The sequence below is a fragment of the Helianthus annuus genome, chromosome 6, assembly GCF_002127325.2.
Source record: "Helianthus annuus cultivar XRQ/B chromosome 6, HanXRQr2.0-SUNRISE, whole genome shotgun sequence".
NCBI lineage: Eukaryota > Viridiplantae > Streptophyta > Magnoliopsida > Asterales > Asteraceae > Helianthus > Helianthus annuus.
The window spans coordinates 130,106,882-130,129,669 of NC_035438.2; the positions used below are offsets into that span (position 1 = coordinate 130,106,882).

Consider the following 22,788-nt stretch of genomic DNA (forward strand, 5'->3'; position numbering starts at 1 on the left):
TAATTAGTCCAAATATTATAGCCCGAATCATTATATTTGGTAGAATACTAGAATGTATATTATATAACCCAAATCAAATCATTATATAACCCAACTTAAAAGCCCACCTTATCCAATAAAAAAACCCAAATTTGTTTACTTTGGGACAGACCAGGAGAACAGAAGTATGTGGAAGAATCAAATGATAACTTCTTTTTTAATGTTTGAGAACGTTTTTTATTTGATATTAATGTTTGACCCAACCCGACCCGAATCAAATCACCAACGTCTGATCCGAACATATACTTCGAAGCTACGCGATAGAATTTTTTTTTAGGCGTGTTACTTTCTGACTCCCCAAACTTTTTTTTCAAGCTTCTCTACTCCAATAAACATAACTCATTAACAAACAAGACAAAGTGAGAATATGACTTATTGGCGTGAATGAATGAAGTGGCGCGTCAGAGCATTCACATCCATCCCACTATATTTTCACTCTAAATTACACTACATTTTCTCTCTCCGTTTCAATTAAATAATATTTTTATACCTTTATCATTACCTTTTTCTCTCTCCTCCACTCACAACCACTTTCAAAATATATTAAAAATTATAGGGGGTGAACAGTGTCCCCCCAAATATACAGATGAACAGTAACATTTTCTCTCTCCTTCACTCACAACCACTTTTTATACTCTTTATATTTTAAAAACATTACACACAGAATTTGATTCCTTGGATGTGAATGCTCTCATACAAATAACATGCACTCATACATAATCATTTCATCAGGCAACCTTTTGATTTAATCATAAGTGGGCCGCCAACATCACAGTTTTTATACTTTTAAACCAACCCGACCTGACCCGAAACCCATTTCAACCCGGACCCGTTTTGACCCGAACCCATACCGACCCGAACCAAAACAACCCTTTTTTATCTGGCCCATTCCGACACAGACCCGTTTTGACCCGAACCCATTTTGACCCAGAATCGGTAGCTTAAACAAGAATATTCAGGGGTGAAATGCGAAACGACAACAGATAACAAAATTCAAAAAAGTTATTATGAAATAGATCGGATCTTATGTTTGGAAAATGTTTTCTTTCAAGTTTTTAACGATATGTATAGATATATTCTAAGTTACCAAGTTTTATAATAGTGGCGCATATCGACTTGTTTAAGTTGAGTATAATCAGATTGACTAGTCAAATAAACTCATAAGCAAAAAGGTTTTACCCAGATCAGTCTATTTCTTCACGAATGAGTCATAATCACTCGGTGTAACAAGAACCATAAAACAAAAGTGTAACTGAAGGGGTATGGTCCTAAATCTCGCGCCACCTGATCGCGAGTGACCATTACCCTTATCAAAAAAACCCCACCAGCAAAGAACTGCGTCCGTGCGGACGCGTCCTTCGAATCCAATCGGTCAAAGGATAAGAAGAAGCCTTACCTTGCGTATGAAAGCGGACGTGCATAGCGATGCGGCTGGCACCGCATCATATGGATATTTTCTTCACGACAAGGGATCTGGGCAACAGCAACAGTCACCACAGACGGCGATGCGGCTTGGCACCGCATCCCGCATATGTCTTTGTCAAGGCATGGAGCGCGGGAACATCAAAGGTTACCGCAGGCAGCGATGCGGCCCGCACCGCATCCTGCCCACAAGGCAAGTGGGACTGACAAACACAGAGCAAGTGGCACCACTGGCAGCCGCCTGTCAGGCCATATGTAGGCAGCAGACTGACACTGCAGTAGGACGTGGCTTCACCTCCACAACCGACAAGCCTGACACACCTACAAAGGGGCAACACGTCGTCAGTCCGTCCCTTCAGCTCCCCCTTCACTCCTCGGCTATAAATACCAACCCCAAACCAGGTTTGAGGTATCTCTTCACAACTCTCTCACTACTACTACTATCACACTTTGCTTTCCAAGCAAATTACTGATTCTCACGCCGGAGAGTGGTAACAAGGAGCACCCCCCACCCCCATCCTCCTTGTTACGAGTCACAACTTGTTTCTTTGTGCAGGAGATCAACCGGCGGACGATCCAGCCAGCGATCCTCGAGGGGAAGGGATTAACCCTTCTTGACGAGACCAGTGTGTTAACCCTGCCCGGTTAACATTGTTTCATCAGTAACCATCTTTGCAAATGTCGAGAGATGTAACCGCCACTTTCACTTGCATTTTGGCATAAAGAATGAACCCACGACTCAAATTCCGACCTTGTATAAAACCAAAAGGTGAACTGGGCCATGATGGTAATTCATTTTGGGCTCAAAGGGGTATCCGATTGCTCATTTGGGCAATTGGATCGATGGTTTTCTCGAACCTAAATCTGATGAGACAGAACACGACAAAACAACTGTAGACATTATGGTTTGGATTTGCCATAATATTTTGGGTTGTTTTGACAAAAAAAAATATTAAACATAACAATTTAAGACACAATGCAATAAATTATAGACTTAAAACTTAAAATACCATACCAAAAACATTAAGTAGTATGTTTTAAGTGTTAAGCAGTTTATTTTAGTTGTGTTTTAAATTTCATGCCCATATGATGTATTATTGATCTACACATAGGGAGTATATTGAGAAAACACATCAAATACAAACTCCTAATGTGTAAGAGATATCATTCGATATAAGGGTGGTACGGGCACTCCACTAGTGATGGTTTTCTATCACTCACAACACTTAATCATTGTCTGCCACGTCATTGAGCTTGGTTCCATCACTAGTGATGGATTTTACTAGGTGTGCCCATCACTAGTGATGATTTTTTTTTTTTATTTCTAAAATTGTAAACTAACAATAAAACATTAAAATTATAAATTTCATTTAAACAAAAAAAACAATATTTCTAGGCATATTTTAGGTTACAACTTAAAAATAAACATATAAAAATAAAAAGATACATAACGAAAACCTACTCCTCGTCCTAATCCGGAAATTCCAAACCTAAAGAACCTACGAGTTTAACTAAATCATATCTCAACCAAAAGTGAATTTCTTCATTGCGCAAGTCTTGTTGGACATTTTCGAGAACGGGAGCTTGTGTGGGAGGATCCGACACCCATTCTGGAGATATTGCACGTCCATTTTCTTTTATTAACATATTGTATAATATGATACATGCATATACTCTGTTATGGATTGTTTTTTTATTCATCGCACAAACTGGTCGGTTTAGTATCCCTCATCTTCCTTTTAAAACACCAAAAGCACTCTCAACATTTTTTCCCCATCTACCCTTTAAAACACCAAAAGCCCTCTCCATTTTTACCCAAGAAAGTGGTATAAAATTATGTATTTGTGTGGGTGAAATATGTAGAGTGTAGAGATGGTATTTTTGTGGGTTTAAAAGGTTAAAATAGATGGTATATATATAGTGTTTAAGTTTCTTTTATTTTAAAATGCCAAACGGTCACCTTCAACATTCACAGTTCAATGGTCAAAATTCAAGTTTCAACGCGTGATCATGGCAACGCGTTACAAAGTCGACGCGTGAAGATTTTGGCCGGCGGCGGTGTATCACGTGGATCAACGCGTTGAATTTGGTTCATCACGCGGCACCCCGTGTACCCTAACAACTGGAGTAGCTTGTTAGTTACCATTTGAAACTTAACTACAAAACTGCCATTTCTTCACTTTCAATTTGGTGTGTTGTGTGTTTTCACTTTTACCTAGAGAGGGTTGAGGGATGGTGGAAACTGGAAAACTTAATATTAAATATCAAACAATTTTTACATTTAAAAAATAATCATATTCGTTCATTTAGTAAGTGGTATTAATCACTTTTAAAACTATCTCTATGGGTATGTATCACTTTTAAAACTATATCTACGATCCACCGAGTTGGGGTATAAGTTCATGTTTGTCTTTACTTATGTTTTACGTCACATGACGGTATGAATTCACGTTTTTACCAGTTTTGATCATTGTTTGCATACTACTTAGCACAGTTTTACGACCACGTCCCCGTAACCAGATTGACCAGTCAAATGAACTCATAAGCAAAAAGGTTTTACCCAGATCAGTCCATTTCTTCACGAATGAGTCATAATCACCCGGTGCAACAAGAACCATAAAACAAAAGTGCAACCATCTTTGCAAATGTTGAGAGACGTAACCCGCCACTTTCACTTGCATTTTGGCATAAAGAATGAACCCGCGACTCAAATTTCCGACCTTGTATATAACCAAAAGGTGAAATATCTCTAGTTAAACACGACTGCGCTAGTTGGTACTTCGAGCAACTCCTTTGGACATCATGTGTCATGATTCCTAAAGGCAAGACAACACAATCATTCACATTGGTTATTTATAAAAATACAAAAGATTGTCTCGAGGGGTCAAGTTATTCTACAAAGGCTTCTAATTGTAAGAAGTGTAAGAAGGATTTATAGAGTGACAAGTGTCCAATAAGCTAAAACTAAACCCACTACATCACCACCAAAAACCTAAACACCCACCCCCACCCCACCCCACCACCACCCAAAAACCTAACCCCCCCCCCCCCACACCCCCCAAAAACCTAAAAAAAAAAAAATCTAAAAAAAAAACTAAACACCCACCCCCACCCCCCACCCAAAAACCTAAACCCCCACCCCCTCGGCAAAAAAAAAAAAAAAAAAAAAAAATTGGGGGGTGGGTGATGTGGGTGGGGGGTGGGGGTTTAGGTTTTTGGTGGTGGTGGATGTTTAAGGGTTTTTTTTTTTTTTGTAGTGGGGTTTTTTTGTGTAGTGGGTTTTTTTAGGTTATTGGACACTTGTCACTCTATAAATCCTTCTTACACTTCTTACAATTAGGATCCTTTGTATTTGATCCTAATCCTTGTCTCGGGTAACCATTGTTATACAGCGCAACCATTTTGTCTAGATCATGTTACAATCCCATCTTTTATTTTATTATTATTTTTTTTTTTAACGCCAACTTTCTGATTAAAAGATGTAGTTTTGTTGGTTGTGGAGGTCTTATCGGAAATTAAACAAAGTTATAAATTACCTCTAATACCGCCTTAGCTTCATCATCAAATGTTTTACAAAGAATCTCATAGCTCTTCTCTTGCCCGGTTACTCCCATCTGCAAGATAAGGGTGTAAAGGCATAGTTATTAATAGTGAATAGCGGATGATATCAACAACCCACCTATACGCTACGTGGTGATAGCGATGAAATAGCAGAGCGCTATTTTATGTTTAGCGACACACAATGAGAAAATTTTAGAAATATTTTGTATGTATATTATATCCAAATAAGCTGTTTTATACGCTATTTTATATGTATGCCTAACAAAAAACCCAAAATCCTGCTAACAAATTCCCGCTAATTATATTAAAGCAAAAAAAAAAAAAAAAAAACCTAAAATCCCGCTATTTGCCCGCTATGAAGGCGCTAAAATCAAATAGCGACACATGAGTGCTACGCTACGCTATTCGCTATAGCGCTCGCCATGAGCACTATTAACAAGTGTGTAAAGGTCAATTAGTATGAATTATTTTTTTGAAAAATATATGTGACTATATCCAGTTCTCACATTATATGCATGTGTGTGTGTAAATTTGGTTCTACTAAAAAGCCCAAAAATCCTAAGTATGTAGTAATCATTTTAGTCACCAGTGAGTACATAGTGTACACTGCTTAATTTAAGTATTCAACAAATAGTGTATTAACCGAGGAATAAATATTTGGCGGTTCCCATTTGAACCCACCCTATACATACACACACACACACACACACAATTTTACGACGTCTTTGTACTCAGGCAAATGTTTCATACCAGCTGATAAACTTTTGAAGGAGAAATGCTTGATATATTATAACTGCACATCAAAATCACAGAATAAGATTTAGCAACAATAGTATGCAATCACAGCATTCTATATAGTTGCTACGTTAATATAGCTTTTTGATTATATAATAATACTTGTGAGGCAAAGAATGTGTTCCTAACGATTAAGAACTAATTCTTTATAAATATTGTTATTGCATACTCATCTCGTCTATATCTCATGAATATTAACAATTAAGCAACATGTAAATGCATACGTTACTCGAATCCAATCTGGATATTCATCTCAAATAACATTCGATACCTCAGCCATGTCATGGTATCAGAGCTAAAACCTTGGAAGTAGGAAATACGATAAACTCACTTTAGCTGCGTATGTTACCTTAGCTTATTCAAGTAGAAATTGATTGCAGAAGTGTTTTGTTTTTGTACGGTAAGCACCACAGCACCCATGCTATTCTGAGAAAATTAAAAAAGAAAAGAGATTAAATGGTAAAACAATAGTAAATATATCACTAGATAATGTTGCAGTGTCAATTAAGCGCTTTGAATGGATATAGAACAACTATATGCAAGAATTATCAGTTCAACGAAAGCTATAATCTAAAATGTATGTTTAAAACAAATTTGTGACCATTTTGACCCAATTATTTTTAAACGGGTAAATTTGCGTTATGATTAACGGGTCAAATGGGTAAACATTTTGAAGTTGCTTACCCAAAGTGTATTTTTAATGCATAAAGCCTATAAACTATTTTATTTAAAAATATAGATAAGTATTGAGATAAAATAATTCTAGTAATCATATTTGAGACATCAACTCTCTAAAATATATTAATATATTGTCTTTAAAAGTAAAGTACACGAAGGGTTCCTATAGTTTACCAAAATTTTGGATTTGGTCCCTAGCTTTCCAAAAGTACACATATGATCCGTGTGGTTTGCTCTTTGTAGCACATTTAGTCCCCAACTTTTTCCAAAAGTACATGGATGGTCCCTGTGGTTTGCACTTTGTAACGCATTTAGTCTCTAACTTGGACCTCCTAAAACCTTTAGATGTGTTGGCTGGGGACTAAATGCGTTACAAAGTGCAAACCACAGGGACCATCCGTGTACTTTTGAAAAGCGACGGACCAAATCCAAAAATTTTGGTAAACCACAGGGGCCATCTGTGTGCATTACTCTTATATTTAAAAAAAATAGAATTTCAGGTCAACCCAACCGATCCATAATATCATATGATCCAAACTTCATTATACACAAGCACGTAATAAAACTAAATGAAAAAAAAGTGATTACGTTGCACGCAATTAGCTCAACTAGTTGCATGAGGAACTTTCCAAGACCCTTCCCCTGATACGCCGGTTCAAGCTGCAATTCATAGACATAAAGTACTGGAACATCCTCTTCAATGGTGAATCTATAATGTACAAATCCAACTACGGATTCCTTATTGTATACAAATATATATAGTGCTTCCGAAGATGACATTTCTCTACGCTTCACTTTTTCCTCTGCGGGCCACTCTGCTCCATATGGTCCCTCCATATTCACCTGCTCAAAAGAAAAGACATTAATCCTTCTATTTTTGGTACATATTTTATAACTCAAATATATAAAACTTATCGTAAATCAAACAAGGACTAATACAATTATACCTTAAGAAGCTTTTGAATGTAGTTCTTTAAATCGGATGACAGTTTATTACCACGTCCAGACTCAAGGAATAAAGATAGACCTATTATATAGGAAGGTATTAGCTGGAAAAAAAAACAAGAGTAAATTACAAAAATCGTCCTTTATGTACGTCAATTATTGCAAGTTGTGTCCTTTGTCTTCAATAAATTACAGAAAACATACTCGATGTTTGCAAACCCTTGCAAGTTATGTCCTTTAGCCCCAACTCAGTTAATTTTTGTGGTTAAATCTGAACAAATGGACCCCACATGACGGTATTTTTGTGGTTAAATCTGACCAAATAGACCCCACATGAGAGTAAAATGACCAAAATACCCTCATGTGGGGTCCATTTGGTCAGATTTAACTACAAAAAATTAACTGAGTTAGTGCTAAAGGGCATAACTTGCAAGGGTTTGCAAACATCGAGTACGTTTTCTGTAATTATTGAAGATAAAGGACACAGTTTGCAATAAGTGACATACATAAAGGACGATTTTTGTAATTTACTCAAAAAACAATAACATATATAACTTAAGGGGTTAAATGCACAAAAATGTACAGAAGTTGACACAAATCATAATTGTAATACTGTTAAGGTTTTAGCCAAAGAACAAACGGGAATGGATGACGTTTTAGTTTGAGATAGCATTGAGAGTAAATACGTACTTCAAGAATCGCGTTTGTCCACTTTTCTATCTGCCTAAAGCAAAAGTAATTTGTATCTTTCTTGATGGTTACATATTCACCCTTTATGAGCTCATGAAAGTAAATCATATGTGTCAAAATGAACTTAAAGTAAATAATCTCCAGAACATCCATTTCAAAGTTTATGCCTATGTCACAACGACAGCCAAACTCATCTAATCAAATAGTATATTTTTCTATTATATCAAACGTTTTATTCCTATATCATATAACTAAACTATGATTCTCTATTTCTCTTACCTGCCTTTCTAGTCAGTCTTCTGTAGAGCTTTGTATTTAGCATTCCATTCTACGGTTTCACACAACTAGACACCTTAAAACTTGAAGTTTGTGCCCAGCTGGAGTACAAATAGTTTTACAGGCAGGCTTACCACCTAAGAGATGCTACCAAATCAGAAACTCTTAAAAGGTGTTTGAATTCCGTGCCTATCTCCCACCCACGTTATGCAGCAAGCACCTTACCTCACATCCATGTCCTATCGATCATGCAGCGGTTTACCCATGTTCTCAAGCACCAGTAGCTAATCATTCTCAGTTTGGGTTTATGTTTAAGTTATTTTACATTCTAGTACGCCCCGCTTGCAGTGTGCACATATAATGTATATATGTGTGGGCCCTCGGGGGCAAAAGTGAAATTGCACTAATTTTAACGTTATTTTACTAATTTTGTGAAAATAACGTTAAAAGCGAGGGACAGTTAATCATGCATCATATAGTGGCGTCGATAGCCGAACGACAAGGGGGTACATGCACCAATTGGCCTTTTCGCCAAGTGTTATGCGTCTCATGTCTAAGGCTTGATGCAAAACTACTATAGAGCCGGGGTTCATTGGAAGCAGCCTCTCTATTCCTACGGGTAGAGATAAGGTTGTCTACATCCTACCCTCCTCCTCAGACCCTACCTTAGCTTTGCTATTGATGGGATTTGGTGAGTATGATGATGATGATTTTACATTCTAGATAGTGGGTTGTTCTTAAGTGATGAAAACTATGGGATGGGAGATTGACCATTTGACTTTGAAAGTGATTATTATTGTTAGGATTGAACACACACACGAAGGTACTGCAATTAGGGCTTCTTATATTATCTGGGTAGGGTTTCTTAATCCCCCAAGGGGCTAAATCGCCTAACAATTATGTATGTAAGTGATATTGAAGAATGAAAATAAAAGAATCAAGTAATGCAAGGAAGAGATGATTAGGTTGGAGAAAGCGAGGAAACCGTTAGTGTTGTAATGGGGGAAGTGAGAGAGATGATCTTTGGCGGAAGAATAAGCCGATCGGAGAAGCTCTTCCATTCGTTTCTTCCTTTGCATTATCTGTGTGTACACATACGACTGAGTGAAATTTGACCTAACAATCAACCAGATTATTTATAATGGCACCTGCCTGGTGTCTTGTTGATCTCGTTGCTTTGGGATCCTCAGACTCCATCGTCTCCTGCTCGATGTTTGAAGCCGAAGTGGCCTGCCTGCCGGTGTTTGCCATCTCACCCAAACACCTCAAAACGTTAACTTTTTATCTCAAAAATCATGTCTTGAGAACCCAACCAAACCCTAAAATCACTATCAACAACAACCCACCAAATTTATTCTTCCATACTCTCAAAACCTACAACTCATTTGGTATGGTGGTCGGATTTTGGAGTGAAAGAGACGAATCAGTTGAAGAATCGAGTGAAAGAGAAGAAGAACGATGAACACCCAATCTCTCTGAAATAGACAAACAGTCGTCTCAGGTGTCAATCGGCGCATGAACAAGCCATGGTGGGGTGGTGTCAAGGATTCATTTGGGGCATGTTTGGGTAACCTTTTTCAAACAATTTATTGACTTATTGGCTTTTTGAAAAGTCATAAGCTCTAAAATGATGTTTGACAAGGAGGGTGTATGTGAGCAATGTTTTAAAAACCGGTTTTCAAGTCATACCGGGTTAGGCTCTAAAATGGTTCAACCGGTTGAACCGGGTTGTATCGGGCGGTTGAACCGGGTTATTAATTAACCTTATAAATTCCAAAAAATACAAATTCAATCAAATCTTAACTTGGATTTATGTAATTGATCATAGTTTTATCTAAAAACAACTATTTTTATTGTAAACTATTAAGCATTTTGAGAATATTTTTATTAGTTATAAACAATATTGCATTGTACGAGATAAGTAACAATTTCAACAACGATGAAATATTGGAATAGAAGACACTGGATTAATTACCGGAAATATGGAAGATCAATATTACCTTAATATCGTATTTTATTAAAATTAAGAAATCAAATCTTAATATAATGCAAACCGGTTCAACGGATTGAACCGGTAGAACCGGATTTACCGCCGGTACATAAGACATACCGTATTCGGGTTTTATCGGCCTTTATCGTACCGGACTCGTGTCCGATATCCGGCTTAACCGGTATAACCGGCCGGTTCATACCGGTATTTAAAACATTGTATGTGAAGGGGAAAAGCCAATAAGCTTACCCAAACATGCCCTAAAAATGGGTTTTGTATTAGAGGGTTTCTTTAGGGAGAGAGATTTGGGTTCAGATTTAGAGAGAGAGAGAGAGATTGAGGGTTTTTTTTTTTTCAATTTCATTTGTTTTATTAATAAATTTATTTTAGATAAATGGGTAAAATTACAAAAGTACCCTCATGTGCCTTGCACATGACATATTTAACTGGAAATTTTAACAAGGTTATGGGCAAAGGGCGCAAGGTGTAATGGCTTTTTCTAAAAAAATGACTGTGACTGTAATTATTGAAGTTAAAGGTTATCTATTGCAATCTGATACATAAACGACGAAAAGTGTAATTTACTCTTTTTTATTTTTTAATGGTTAGGTATTTAATTTATTTATAGAACTAGTCCCTAAAAGTGAAATGACAATAATACCCTTATTTGCAAGTCACATAACCAGATTTAACAGAAAAATCTAACTGGGTTAGGGCTAAAGGACATAACGTGCAAGATTTTAAAACATTAAGTAAAAGACTCGTCAATTTAAAAGATAAATGACACCACCTGAAATTAACAACTACTACAAACTTAAGTTGATGACGTAAGAATTCAATAGTTCAGGCATTTTATTGGGCAAGATGGCCGGCAGCTTCAATAGTGTCAGGCAGTTGCCTGGCACTCCCCTATTGGCCCAACAAATTTACGATTTTATCCCCCTTTAAAATTACGATTTTGCCATCAGTTAAAAATTATGTTTTCGCCCCCGCTTAAAAATAAATTTACGCTTATGCTCCCAACTAAATATTTCAATTTTGCCCCCGGTAAAAAATTACGATTTTGGCCCGTTTCAGTTTACAGTTTTGCCATTAGTTTTTTCCCTTAAATTTACGATTTTGCCATCAGTTCAAAGTTATGTTTTTGCCCACGCTTAAAAATAAATTTGCACTTTTACTCCCGGCTAAAAATTCTAATTTTCCCATCGGCTAAAAATTACCATTTTGCCCCGTATAAATTGATACTTTCGCCATTAGTTTTTTTTTCCTCACAGCTAGGTTACGATTTTGGCCTCAACTTAAATTTACATTTTTCCCATCGTTTTTGTTTGTTTTCCTGGTTAAATTACGATTTAGCCCCCAGTGTAAAATTATTGTCATGCCGGCAGCTTCCTGACACTTCCCCATTGGTCCATTTAGTTTAAGATTTATCCCCGAACTAAAATTATGATTTCGCCCGCAGTTAAAAATTACGTTATTCCCATCATTTTAGTTTTTTTTTTTTTTTTTGCAAAACTATAAAGGTTTTTTTTAATTGGTTTACTCGATTTAATTTTTTTTGTGTCAAGGAGTTGCCTAACACTGACTCATTAGTCTTGAAAAAATACAGTTTTGCCCTCAGCCTAAAATTACGGTCTTATCATCGTTTTTGTTTTTTTTTTTTTCCTAGCAAAATTATATTAGTCTTTTTTTAATTGGTTGAGAATGATTCGGCCATCGCCCCGCAACGCGGGCGAGGCATCTACTAGTTCACTATAAAGATAAAGGACAATTTGAAATTCACTCTTATTTTAATGGTAAACACTATTTACAATTTTGCCATTATAATATCAAATATTATATTATAGATCAAATGGTGTAGATTCCTTCGTATACTTTTTACAAAATACACCATTTTTACAATAACCCTAGAACTAATAATCAAATATATTATATGTTTTATTACTATTACTTTTTTAAATTAAGAAATAGAATAGCAAGTGTTACAGACTCAACCAACTAATTATTATCAGGTTTAAATACTTTAATTTTGATTTTTTTTTTTTGTTTTAAATATCTAACTCATACCCCTTAAACCTAAAATTAAGTCCACCTACATCAATATCCACCCATCATTGTACTAAACACAAAACCATTTTGGTGTATTCGTATGAGAAATACTATATCCATGTATCTATAAGATTATAGTTTGAAATATGTACAAGTAACTAACAATTCAAGCCCAAGCCAAGCGTTTAAAAGATCACTCATAGGCCTTGTTAGAACTAAGTCCTTGTGAGCCATTGATAGCAGTAATTGTGTCAAAAAATATTCAACTAACGCATAATCCGACCAAACAACAGCATAATTATATAACTAAACCGAATGTTAGTAGTTAGTACCTTATCAAAAATCTTAAACTTGCAACCATCGAGTGGTGTCATGACGATAGTCAAACATTGAATGCACCAGATAATATAAAACCAAATGCAAGTTCCATATAAAGCACACACTGCATTAAACTTCAAACAACTGATCATACCGATCTACACACAGAGTACTTAAGTTACAACCCACAACATAACCGAGCCTCAGCACCAGTCTTTTATTTCAGAACACTAGAAATATAAAACAAAACACCCATAACTGCACGCAATCACTTCTTCTTAGCGAAAAACAAGCCCCATTTTTGCTCCCCGGAACCAACCCTCACCAGCTTCGACTTCCAACCGCCAACAATATCATTGTAGTCTTCCTGCAGATTTCAAGTTCAATGTAAAACGTTAACAACAATTGTACGCGTTTACAAGTGTACTAAAAGTAACGTGTAAATGCACTCACTTCACTAAAGTCATTAACGAATTCGTCCTTTTCCTTCTCCACCCGTTCCAGTTCCCTCTCGAGGACTTCCTTAAACTGAAACCGATGATAGTAATAGTTAGAAATTTTGTAGAAACATATGATTACTAATAACAATTTAATCTATACGATAAAACGAATTAAAAGAACCTGTTGTGTTCGATCCTCTGCTATCACGTCTTCGAAGCCAGCATCTTTAAGCATCTAGATCATAGAAAATAAAAAGAATCAACACAAATAGTACTACTAACATATAAACTCGTAAAATATTATTTATCAATGATTTTATTTTATTACCTGCCCGTAAGTTTGTACATCATGAAGATCATATCCTCTTTGTTTGATGTATGCTGCAAAATCTTCAGACGGTTTTCCAGATTTTCGGCAGTAATCACTGATGAGAACTTTGCCACCCGGTTTCAACCACTTAAAAAAGGTCCGGAACAGTGCAGGCTTATCCTAAAAACCAAAAAGAATAAGAACAACATGATTATTATGCAATTTATTACTATTTAGAGGGTTATAAACTTATAATTAAAGTTAGAAAACCAATTTATCTATATACTATAAAAATACGCTATTTTGTCATATCAACCAACTTTGGCATTAACCAACTTTAGCCCCTCAGCTTTAATAATGACATGTTTAGCCCCTCAACTCTAATAATAACATGTTTAGCCCCTTAACTAAAACATCAAACGGACTCTCATGTTTAGCCACTAGTTAGGCTGCATGGTATGGGGTCCGTCCCCCCTCCGTCCCGGTGTGGCGTCGCAGCTCCCCCCATTTCCCCCCACCCCGTCGTCGTCCTGAACGGCTTCCTGCGGACGTTGAAGACGTCCCACTAGAGGACAAAACCCCCTCACACACACATATGTACATACAACATATACATATATTTTAGGCCCATCCCAACCTCCATCCTCGTTGCCCCATCCTCACACCCGATCTATGTGGTGCCTACGTGGCGGATCATCCTCCAAGGGAGGACCATCATCATACTGCATAGCCTTATAATTAAACTAGTTGTAGGGGAGATGGTGTTTAGATAGTAGTAATTAAATAATACGTTATTTGAGTGTTTATAACTTTTAACCATTTACGGATCAAATAAGATAAAACAAGCGAAGACGAATTTATTTAAGTGAAACCTTACTTGAATATGGAGGATGGTGTCACGACTGTAGATGACGTCAAACGAATTGTCGGGATATGATTTCTTGGTACAGTCAGCAACCTCGAATTCAACTGAACATTGGAGCCCAATTGCACGTTCAAGAGCAAAAGAGATCATATTCACAGAAAGATCAATGCCAACAACATCAACGTCAAAGTTTTCAGCCATATAGAAGTCGCCTCCCCCGATTCCACATCCAACGTCTAAAACTTTCTGCCCCGGTTTCAGATCCAGCATTGCAACAAATTCTTTTGTCGTGTCTGCTCATAATACAATGTTTATTAGAACACAGATAAAATACCACTTTCCTAATACTACGTATAATAATCAATAATTAAAGTGAATTTCAAGGATTGTCCTTTATCTTTATATCCATTTTCAGGCGTTGTCCTTTATGTTCAAAATTGACGAGTTTTGTCCTTTATGTTTTCATATCATACACGTTTTGTCCTTTAAGCCTAACCCAGTTAGTTTTTTCAGTTAAATTTGGTCATATGCTTTGCACATGAGGGCATTTTTGTCAATTCAAAGGTAAGTTCAACGGCAAATTTACAGCTCAAAGCTTCAGCAACCTTTGAATTGACAAAAATGCCCTCATGTGCAAAGCACATGACCAAATTTAACTGAAAAAACTAACTGGGTTAGGCCTAAAGGACAAAACGTGTATGATATGAAAACATAAAGGACAGCGCGTGAAAATGGGTATAAAGATAAAGGACAATCCTTGAAATTCACTCCAATAATTAAATTATGTATACCTATTCCTCCTGTGCTCACAAACCCTGGTCCAAATATGCGTTCGTAGCGCAGTATGCCATTGCTTTTGTACTGTACGTTATCCAAGAACTGCTGGAAGTCCCTATCGGTCTCCGAATTCGCCACCTTCTGCCATATCCAGCAGATCTGCAATCATATTTAATACATTAGTTATTTATTTATTAATCTCTTTCTTTTAAATAAAGAAACCAGAAAAGAGCATAGTGAATAAAGTACCTGATTTTGATTTTTCTTGTTGCGTACATAAGCTCCAATGCATTTCGATCCAGTTAGCGTAAGTTCATAAGAGTTACCAGATGCATCAGTGGTGTGACATTCCTTAAAGACCTTAACAATCATACCCAAGAAGAACCCGTTATTGATATACGCATTTAAGTGATAATTATGTGATCAAATACATTTACAATCTTTGTAGCATATTACTAGTTACATATATCAACATTGCAAACAATTTGACAGCACTAGTTTGAGCTCACAACGTTTCGTTTCGTTATGTATCCTAGCAAACGTTATTTTAGATTCGTTGACAAATAGTCAAACAGTGCAACATTTATCGTTTTCAAAGTTCATATATATACAAGGTTTAAAAGAACAGAAACAAGTTTCGACGCGTTTTTCCTTCGCCTCACGAGGCGTAAGGCCGAGGCGTTATTAATAAATAAATAAATATAAAAATTAAATATATTATAAAAATAATTATACTAACTTATTTCATCATCAGATTCATCAAAATCATCAAAAACACACTTAAAAAAGACATGAAATGTTTGAAATTGACACAAAAAGTAAAAAACATCAAAAACAACTATCAAAATCCCCTGTGGCACAGCTTTCTTAGCGCCTCAGCCCCTCTGAGGCGCGTATACATTAAAAACACCATGAGGCGCACCTCAGACTCGTTTTTTGGCCGTTTCGCCTCGAGGCGCGCCTTGAGGCGCACGCCTCAAACGTTTTTCAAAACCATGTGTGTGTGTGTATATATATATATATGTATGTATGTACCTTGGTGTAGAACCTAGGTTCACGGTAGTGTGTGGGATTTTGCTTTCGCTTATGGTCTCCAGACTGGTGAAAGCATGACTCTCGGAAGAATATATATCCTCCCACCTTCAGCCATTTCAAAAATCTTTCAGCAACATATTCCACCTATAACCAGAATAAAAGAACAAAATCAGTCATTTGGTTGAAAAAATGCAATAAAAAGGTCTAAATATAAGTCAATATTTTGACTTCACATAAATATACTACAAGGGTAAAAAGTTAAGCATGCTAACCATATGTTTAAACTAAGCTATAATCATTCGATCACAAGATCGGGCCCCACCAATATCCTGCTAATCAGTGATCACGCGCTTACCACTTGTTTATGAAATTCTTTTAAGAAACCACAAGGGTAAAAGGTTAACAAGATCGGGCCCCACCAATATCTTGCTAACCAGTGATCAACAGCTTACTACTTGTTTCCGATCGGGCCCTGCCCTTGAAGGTTAACATGAACTAAACTTGTTTATGAAATATTTTTAACGGAAGGGTTACGGCTCACCTCTTTATCAGAAAGATACATCAGTAACCAATTCGAGAAAATCAAATCCATTGATTCAGCTGGAAAGTTGAGGTCTGGTGAGGTGACATCAGCACACATAAATTCGGCATTCTTATGGTTCCCGTTGATGCTCTCATTCTGTTAAAAACACAGTTAAAAACGTCGAAAAATAAACCATAATAAATATAACTTCTTTTTCAATGAAATCAATACGAATACCTTTTTAACCACACTGTCAATGAAATCAAGGGCTATGACTTTGCCTGCAGTTTTCACTAGTTCACCGGTAAAACGACCGATACCGGCTCCTAATTCAAGGACAGTTTTCCCTTCATAGGGTGGGAGTAGTGACAGTACCTAAGAAAGGAGTACACATGAGACCCATGTTAAAAAAAAAAAAAAAAAAAAAAAAAAAAAAAAAAAAACTAAGGGGGTGTTTGGATTTGTGTTTTGAAACTGATTATCTGCCAAACACTCAAACATCTGTTTATATGATTATTATAACTTCAAGCAACATAAACATATCTAAACACTATCTTCTACTATCCTTTAATTACAACTGTCAATCTGTTATATGATTTTGATTATTCATATTATATAAATATATTATCACTTCCAAAAAAAGCACATCCAAATACCTATTTTGATAAATTACTATAGATGATATGGACCATTGGACCCCAAACATAGAGCCACAAAAGGGGTCAAATCATAGAATCATACATTAAGGGGCGTGTTACGGTTTCATTTTTTTTCACTACCATATCATAAAGTGACACTGGCACATCACCAAACCACTTTCACTCACTTTTTTCACTCCACTATTCTCGTTTCACAAGTTTTCACAGCCTATTAAAATCTAAAAAAGTTTAAAAAAAAAACAAGAATTAATTTGATTGGTTGATGGGCACGAGGCCCAATAACTCTCCCCCAACAACGAGCGTTACCAGGCTCGTTGTAACAGGGGAGGGGTGTACATACAATAAAAAAAATTTCAAAAAGTTCTTAAAAAGTGTTCGTTTAGCACAACCCTAAATTAATACCAAAAAGAAGGAAAAAAAAAAATTATATAACCAGAAGATCTATAATGTATAACTGTCTCCAAGATTCTTTATATTAAACAAATACATAAACAATAAAAAAAACCCAAAAAACAGAAACATCAAAAAGATCTAAACAAACCAACCAATAAAAAAACAAACCCCAAATCAATTATAATATATTAATTTAATTTAATAAAACATAAAATATACCTCAGGCCTTTCTTCTTTATCAAGATCAGATGCCTGTGAATCAAGCATCATAGACTCCACAGTAAGATCAGCAGAGTGTTCCACCCAATAATTCTTCTGAACCTCACGTTCTCCTCCTACAATTTCAACCCAATTAACAATTAAATTCCGAATTCATAATCCCATAAACAAAATTCAAAACATCTGATTAATAATTAATAATTAATAACTAATAATAATAATAATTACCATTAACAACAGCAGCCATTGCAGAGATTTGGATCAAGATGGTGTAGATTAATAATAATAAAAATAATAATAATTGTTATGGAAAAAGGAAATAATTGAAACTGGGACGAGAAATTAATTTTTTTTTTTTTTGAGGGAAAATCGGGGGTGATTATGAGCCCTCGATTGCAAGACGGGATCTTGAAAAGGAACGAGATCTGCTGTTGAATGATCTGCCTTTCTGCTGCATAGAAATGGGATCAAACAATGCAAATGCAATGGGGATGAGTGTGTGGGATTTGGTTCATGGGTTGGGGGGGTATTTATGGGCACGAGTGAAGTGAAGTGAATTGTGAATTGTTATGGTTCCTATCACATGTCCAATGAATCAATGCCACGTTATCACCATACTTTTGGACCTTTGTGGAAATTAATTTAGAGGTTTTGGAGTTGGGACATGTGTCGTGAAATAAGAAAGGAGCGCGACGGCCCGCCACGTAGAGGGCGAGGGCCTGGAACCTCGCCCTCTCTTGGGGCGCTGTAGAGGAGTGAGGGGAAGAAAAGGTGGAGGTGTTCACCTGGGGTGATTGTTGTTTATTTTCTTTTGTTAGTAGAGGGCGAGGGCCTGGAACCTCGCCCAGGCCATCGCCCTCTCTTGGACGCTATAGAGGTGTGAGGGAAAGAAAAGGTGGAGGTGTTCGCCTGGGGCGATTGTTGTTTATTTTCTTTCGTTAGTAGAGGGCGAGGGCCTGAAACCTTGCCCTCTCTTGGGCGCTGTAGAGGCGTGAGGGGAAGAAAAGAGGGAGGTGTTCGCCTGGGGCTATTGTTGTTTATTTTCTTTTGTTAATAAATATATAAACAATAATTTATCTTTGTATGATTTTTATTAATTACGCTATCTTGTTCTAAATCACTATAAAATATCTTGGTGAAATGTGAAACCACCGCTGCTTATATGGCAATGCTCTTTATTTTCATCTTACATTGGTCTTAATCTATGACTTTGGTTAAATTAAAATGGAAATTCATATGTTACATTGAATTTAGGGGTGGGAATTCATGACAAGATACACGTAAATAATCAGGTTTTAGGTTAACTAACGTTAATTGTTTACTAAGCATGTTAACTCAAGCACGATTCGTTTAATAAACAAGTTGATATGAACACGATTCATTCAATAAACGAGTTGTCCAGTTAACCTGTTTGATAAAGAGGTTGATCTTTTAAGTTGTTTGATTCAGTTGTATTTAAAAGAGTTCCTATTTAGACTTTAGAATGACTTTGTAAAAGTGTTGAAACTTGAAGTGTAATTTTTGCCATCCCTAGATCTATGTGGTTTATTTTTTAGGACCAATAGTTAGCCCACCCGTAGTGAAGGGTTTTTGGGCGTTTTCCCCCATAAAACGTTCCATAACGCCCATCAACCGTCCCCCGGTGCGTTTTTTCAAAAAAAAAAAAGGCATATGGCGTCTTATTGAATTGTTTGGCCAATCACATGCATTCTACTTTTTGGTTGGCCAATACCCTTTTTTTGATAGTTTTTTTTATTTAATTTTTTACACCTCGTTTAACATAATGCCCCACAATTCTAACATCCCCACTACACCCATTTTAGAAAAAAACGCCCCATAATGCCTCATTGCTGACTGGACTGCCACATGACGCAAAACACCCAAGAGTATACCCTCTTCCACTACACATGGTCTTAAAAAGTAATTGTGCATGGGTTTAACAAAAAAAGGTTAACTTCATTAGTGATTTGGACTAGAAATGCAAGAAGTAGATACGTTGGGGTTTGTCAATGCAAAAAAAGAAAAAATAAAAGACGAAAACCGAATATCACCTAAACCATAGGGACCAAGAGTGAAATTTACCCTTACTATTTTCTCTCTTACTATTAATTTCGGGCATTAATATTAAAGTGTTCATCAACTCTTCATTTGTAACAACTTCGTTGTTTTTTTTTCTAGATCATTGCTACAATGCTACTGATGAATGAAGTTTCTAGTAATGAGAACTTCATATTGATGGATGATTGCTACCAAGGATGTGTTATTGCTTATGGAATCGTATTGGTTAGTGGCGGATCCAGGGGTGTTTTGCGGATTCTCGGGAACCCTTTCGGTTTGAAAAAAAATGAAAAAAACAGTGGAAATTTTGTATGATTTAAAAAAAATAGTGAGAATTAGTGAAAATCTACCAAAAGGAACCCGTTGGAAAAAAAATCTTGGATTCACCACTGATATTGATGTTGGGTTAATGTGGATAACATGTTCCTACTGATATAACAAGTTTTTACTCATGTTTAGTATTGAACTTTAGCGTTTGTTATAACTTATAACAAAGTTATTACTGCTAAAGACTAGTTGCTAACCACAAGGTAGTTATTAGTGATAAGAAAGTTCATCTGAACACAGGTTTGGATTGTAAATTCCCTTTTCAATAATTACTTAGATATTAGTTAACTATTTTATAGCTTAAAGAAATTTAATGTAACAGTTAACCCCTAAGACCATTCTCAATGTATGCATTTAGATAATTGTGACATGGATTATGCATTTACCAAAGGTTTGATTGGAGCAAAATGCATTTGAAGAGAATACGCTTCTGCAAGAACAGTGCATTTAGGGAACAACTGAGATCCAAAGTAATTAATATATTTTTTTCTTTTGCCACAACATAAATAAAGATAAACGTCTGCTCATTAATTTATTTTATTTTATTTTTCTTTTTCAAGTGCTCAACGGTAACAAAAAAATACTTACGGTAATAAGTTTTGAACCAGTGGACCAAAGCCTTCAAAATAATAAAATAAAGAATAATCAATGATAATAAAATATAGAATTAATTTATACGAATAATAACCGAACAAAACAAATAAAAAGATTATGTTTAAAAATTAAATGTTTATTTATGTTTAAATACATTTTTTAATTAATTTATGTATATTTTAGATAATACCGAAATAGAAACGGGTTAATTATAAAGAAATTTTATGTTCAAAAAATAAAATATAAAAAAGTGGTGATGTGGAAATACAAGTATTGGTAAGAATGTTTGTAGAGTTGGAGAGAAATTAATGTTTTTTGTGCATTTATATAAATATGACGTGACAGCTGACTGGATGCATAAATACCTGTATTTAGCATCTTGCATTGGGGATGGTCTAAACAAGTCAACGTAAGTGAATTCAGGTGCGATTGATAAATTGTTCTTAATTAGTTTATTTTAAATTTAAATTCTGCAACTATAACAATCAATTAAACAAAATAAAATGTTATTAGCTTCACAATCTTACATGTAACAATCGTGAATATTCAGTGCCTTAATGAATTAAAGAATACACATTGTTTTTACATGTGGCCTTCTATGTTTCATCACACAACTATAAAGTTCGAAACAATATCATAAAACTTCTACAAAATTATGACACCTAGTTGATTAAATCATCAGAAATACAAAAAGAATTTAGAATTCTAACTAGTAAACGACACCCATGCTCCTTTGTTGTTTTTAAGAAGATAAAGGTGCGTAAAAAAAGAGCAAAAACCTGGTAAAAAATGGAGTTCCTTATAATTGTTTTTTCTTTCCATCAAAGAAGAGTTGATCTTGAGTTTTCCTCAAAGTATAGATGGGTAAAAGTTTAGTTTGGTCTTAATAAGCATCTTGTTATATAGTTCATCCCTTGAAGTGTCGAGTGGTACCACATGATCGTACATTGGTAGTGGCCTCTTTTGTGAAGAGTCGGTCTTGAGTTTTCTTAAAGTATGGATCGGTAAAAGTTTAGTTCGGTCTTAATAAGCATCTTGTCATATAGTATGTGTCGAGTGGTACCACATGATGGTACATTGGTACTGGCTTCCTTAATTTGTTAATATTTATATAAATATATGTTTTAAGATGCACAAGCCAACTAATAAATTATGTTTTTCATAAAAGTGCAAACGAACTTTTGTATGCAAGTAAATTTTCAAATAATAAAAAGAACTACGATTACTCAGAGCGTAAACGTATCTTTTCTAAATGTAAATATATGTCATTCTTGCCGTTAAAAAAACATATATACGTCATTCTTGCATATTATATGAATATCATTGTGGAAAGGACAAAGTGCTGTTTCATGATTCCTAAAATAATGTTGGGTTGATCTCCATAGTTTTATATTGGGGTGTTCAGGATTCGTTTTGAATTCAAAAAATTCGAAATTCGTTTAAATTCGATTCGATTCGATTATCAAGAATTCGTTTCGATTATAAAAATTCGAATTCGATTCAATTCGAGTCAAGTAAATCGAATACGAATTTATAATTTCAAATTCGATTCGATTCGAAATTCGAATAAAAATTATACATTTTTATTTATTATTTTTATATATAATAAATATATAACTTTTATTAAGCTATACTATTGTCACACCTTGGCTTTGCGGAAGCGTGGTTAATTTGGTGTGACTTCTTAATACCATAGCTTAATCATAACAAAGCTATATGAATTAAAAACATGCAAGATCATCCATTAAATTTTAAAAACCAAATACAATACCATTGTCTTAACGGGAAAACACCCTAACAACCATAACATTGTTCAACAAACAAA

General features: G+C 35.5%; 2 protein-coding genes across 4 annotated transcripts; both read right to left on the reverse strand.

Moving 5' to 3' along the window:
* Positions 1-3,870: 3,870 nt before the first annotated feature.
* Positions 3,871-9,979, reverse strand: LOC110865566 (N-alpha-acetyltransferase 40). Of its 2 annotated transcripts, none has more exons than XM_035974006.1 (8): positions 9,555-9,979; positions 9,392-9,488; positions 7,443-7,522; positions 7,084-7,338; positions 6,167-6,243; positions 5,773-5,815; positions 4,998-5,075; positions 3,871-4,277 (listed from the first exon to the last, which is right to left on the reverse strand). In XM_035974006.1, the coding sequence occupies exons 2-8, from the start codon at positions 9,483-9,485 to the stop codon at positions 4,269-4,271; spliced, it is 636 nt and encodes a 211-aa protein (XP_035829899.1). In that variant the 5' UTR covers positions 9,486-9,488; positions 9,555-9,979; the 3' UTR covers positions 3,871-4,268. The 2 variants fall into 2 exon arrangements, with proteins under 2 accessions (XP_035829899.1, XP_021970555.1); XM_022114863.2 differs by having other exon boundaries at positions 9,559-9,978.
* Positions 9,980-12,851: 2,872 nt separating this feature from the next.
* On the reverse strand, positions 12,852-21,831 carry LOC110865567 (phosphomethylethanolamine N-methyltransferase). Of its 2 annotated transcripts, none has more exons than XM_022114864.2 (12): positions 21,743-21,831; positions 17,985-18,100; positions 16,951-17,088; positions 16,732-16,869; positions 16,191-16,334; positions 15,405-15,515; positions 15,170-15,314; positions 14,391-14,671; positions 13,532-13,693; positions 13,385-13,438; positions 13,217-13,291; positions 12,852-13,130 (listed from the first exon to the last, which is right to left on the reverse strand). In XM_022114864.2, exons 1-12 carry the CDS (start codon positions 21,783-21,785, stop codon positions 13,032-13,034), a joined length of 1,506 nt encoding a protein of 501 aa, XP_021970556.1. In that variant the 5' UTR covers positions 21,786-21,831; the 3' UTR covers positions 12,852-13,031. The 2 variants fall into 2 exon arrangements, with proteins under 2 accessions (XP_021970556.1, XP_021970557.1); XM_022114865.2 differs by lacking the exon at positions 21,743-21,831 and adding an exon at positions 18,213-19,646.
* Between the last annotated feature and the right edge of the window lie 957 nt (positions 21,832-22,788).

Coding starts and splice junctions, on each gene's coding strand:
- LOC110865567 (XM_022114864.2), bottom strand. CDS start 21,785: ATGGAAAGAAAAAACAATTATAAGGAACTCCATTTTTTACCAG. Junction 18,101..21,742: donor GGAACTCCATTTTTTACCAG/GTTTTTGCTCTT, acceptor TTGAAATTGTAG/GAGGAGAACGTGAGGTTCAG. Junction 13,694..14,390: donor ACACCATCCTCCATATTCAA/GTAAGGTTTCAC, acceptor TTTGGTTTTTAG/GATAAGCCTGCACTGTTCCG.
- LOC110865566 (XM_022114863.2), bottom strand. CDS start 9,657: ATGGCAAACACCGGCAGGCAGGCCACTTCGGCTTCAAACATCGAGCAG. Junction 7,523..9,391: donor CCCCCATTACAACACTAACG/GTTTCCTCGCTT, acceptor CCTATATAATAG/GTCTATCTTTATTCCTTGAG. Junction 6,244..7,083: donor TTGAGCTAATTGCGTGCAAC/GTAATCACTTTT, acceptor TAATTTTCTCAG/AATAGCATGGGTGCTGTGGT.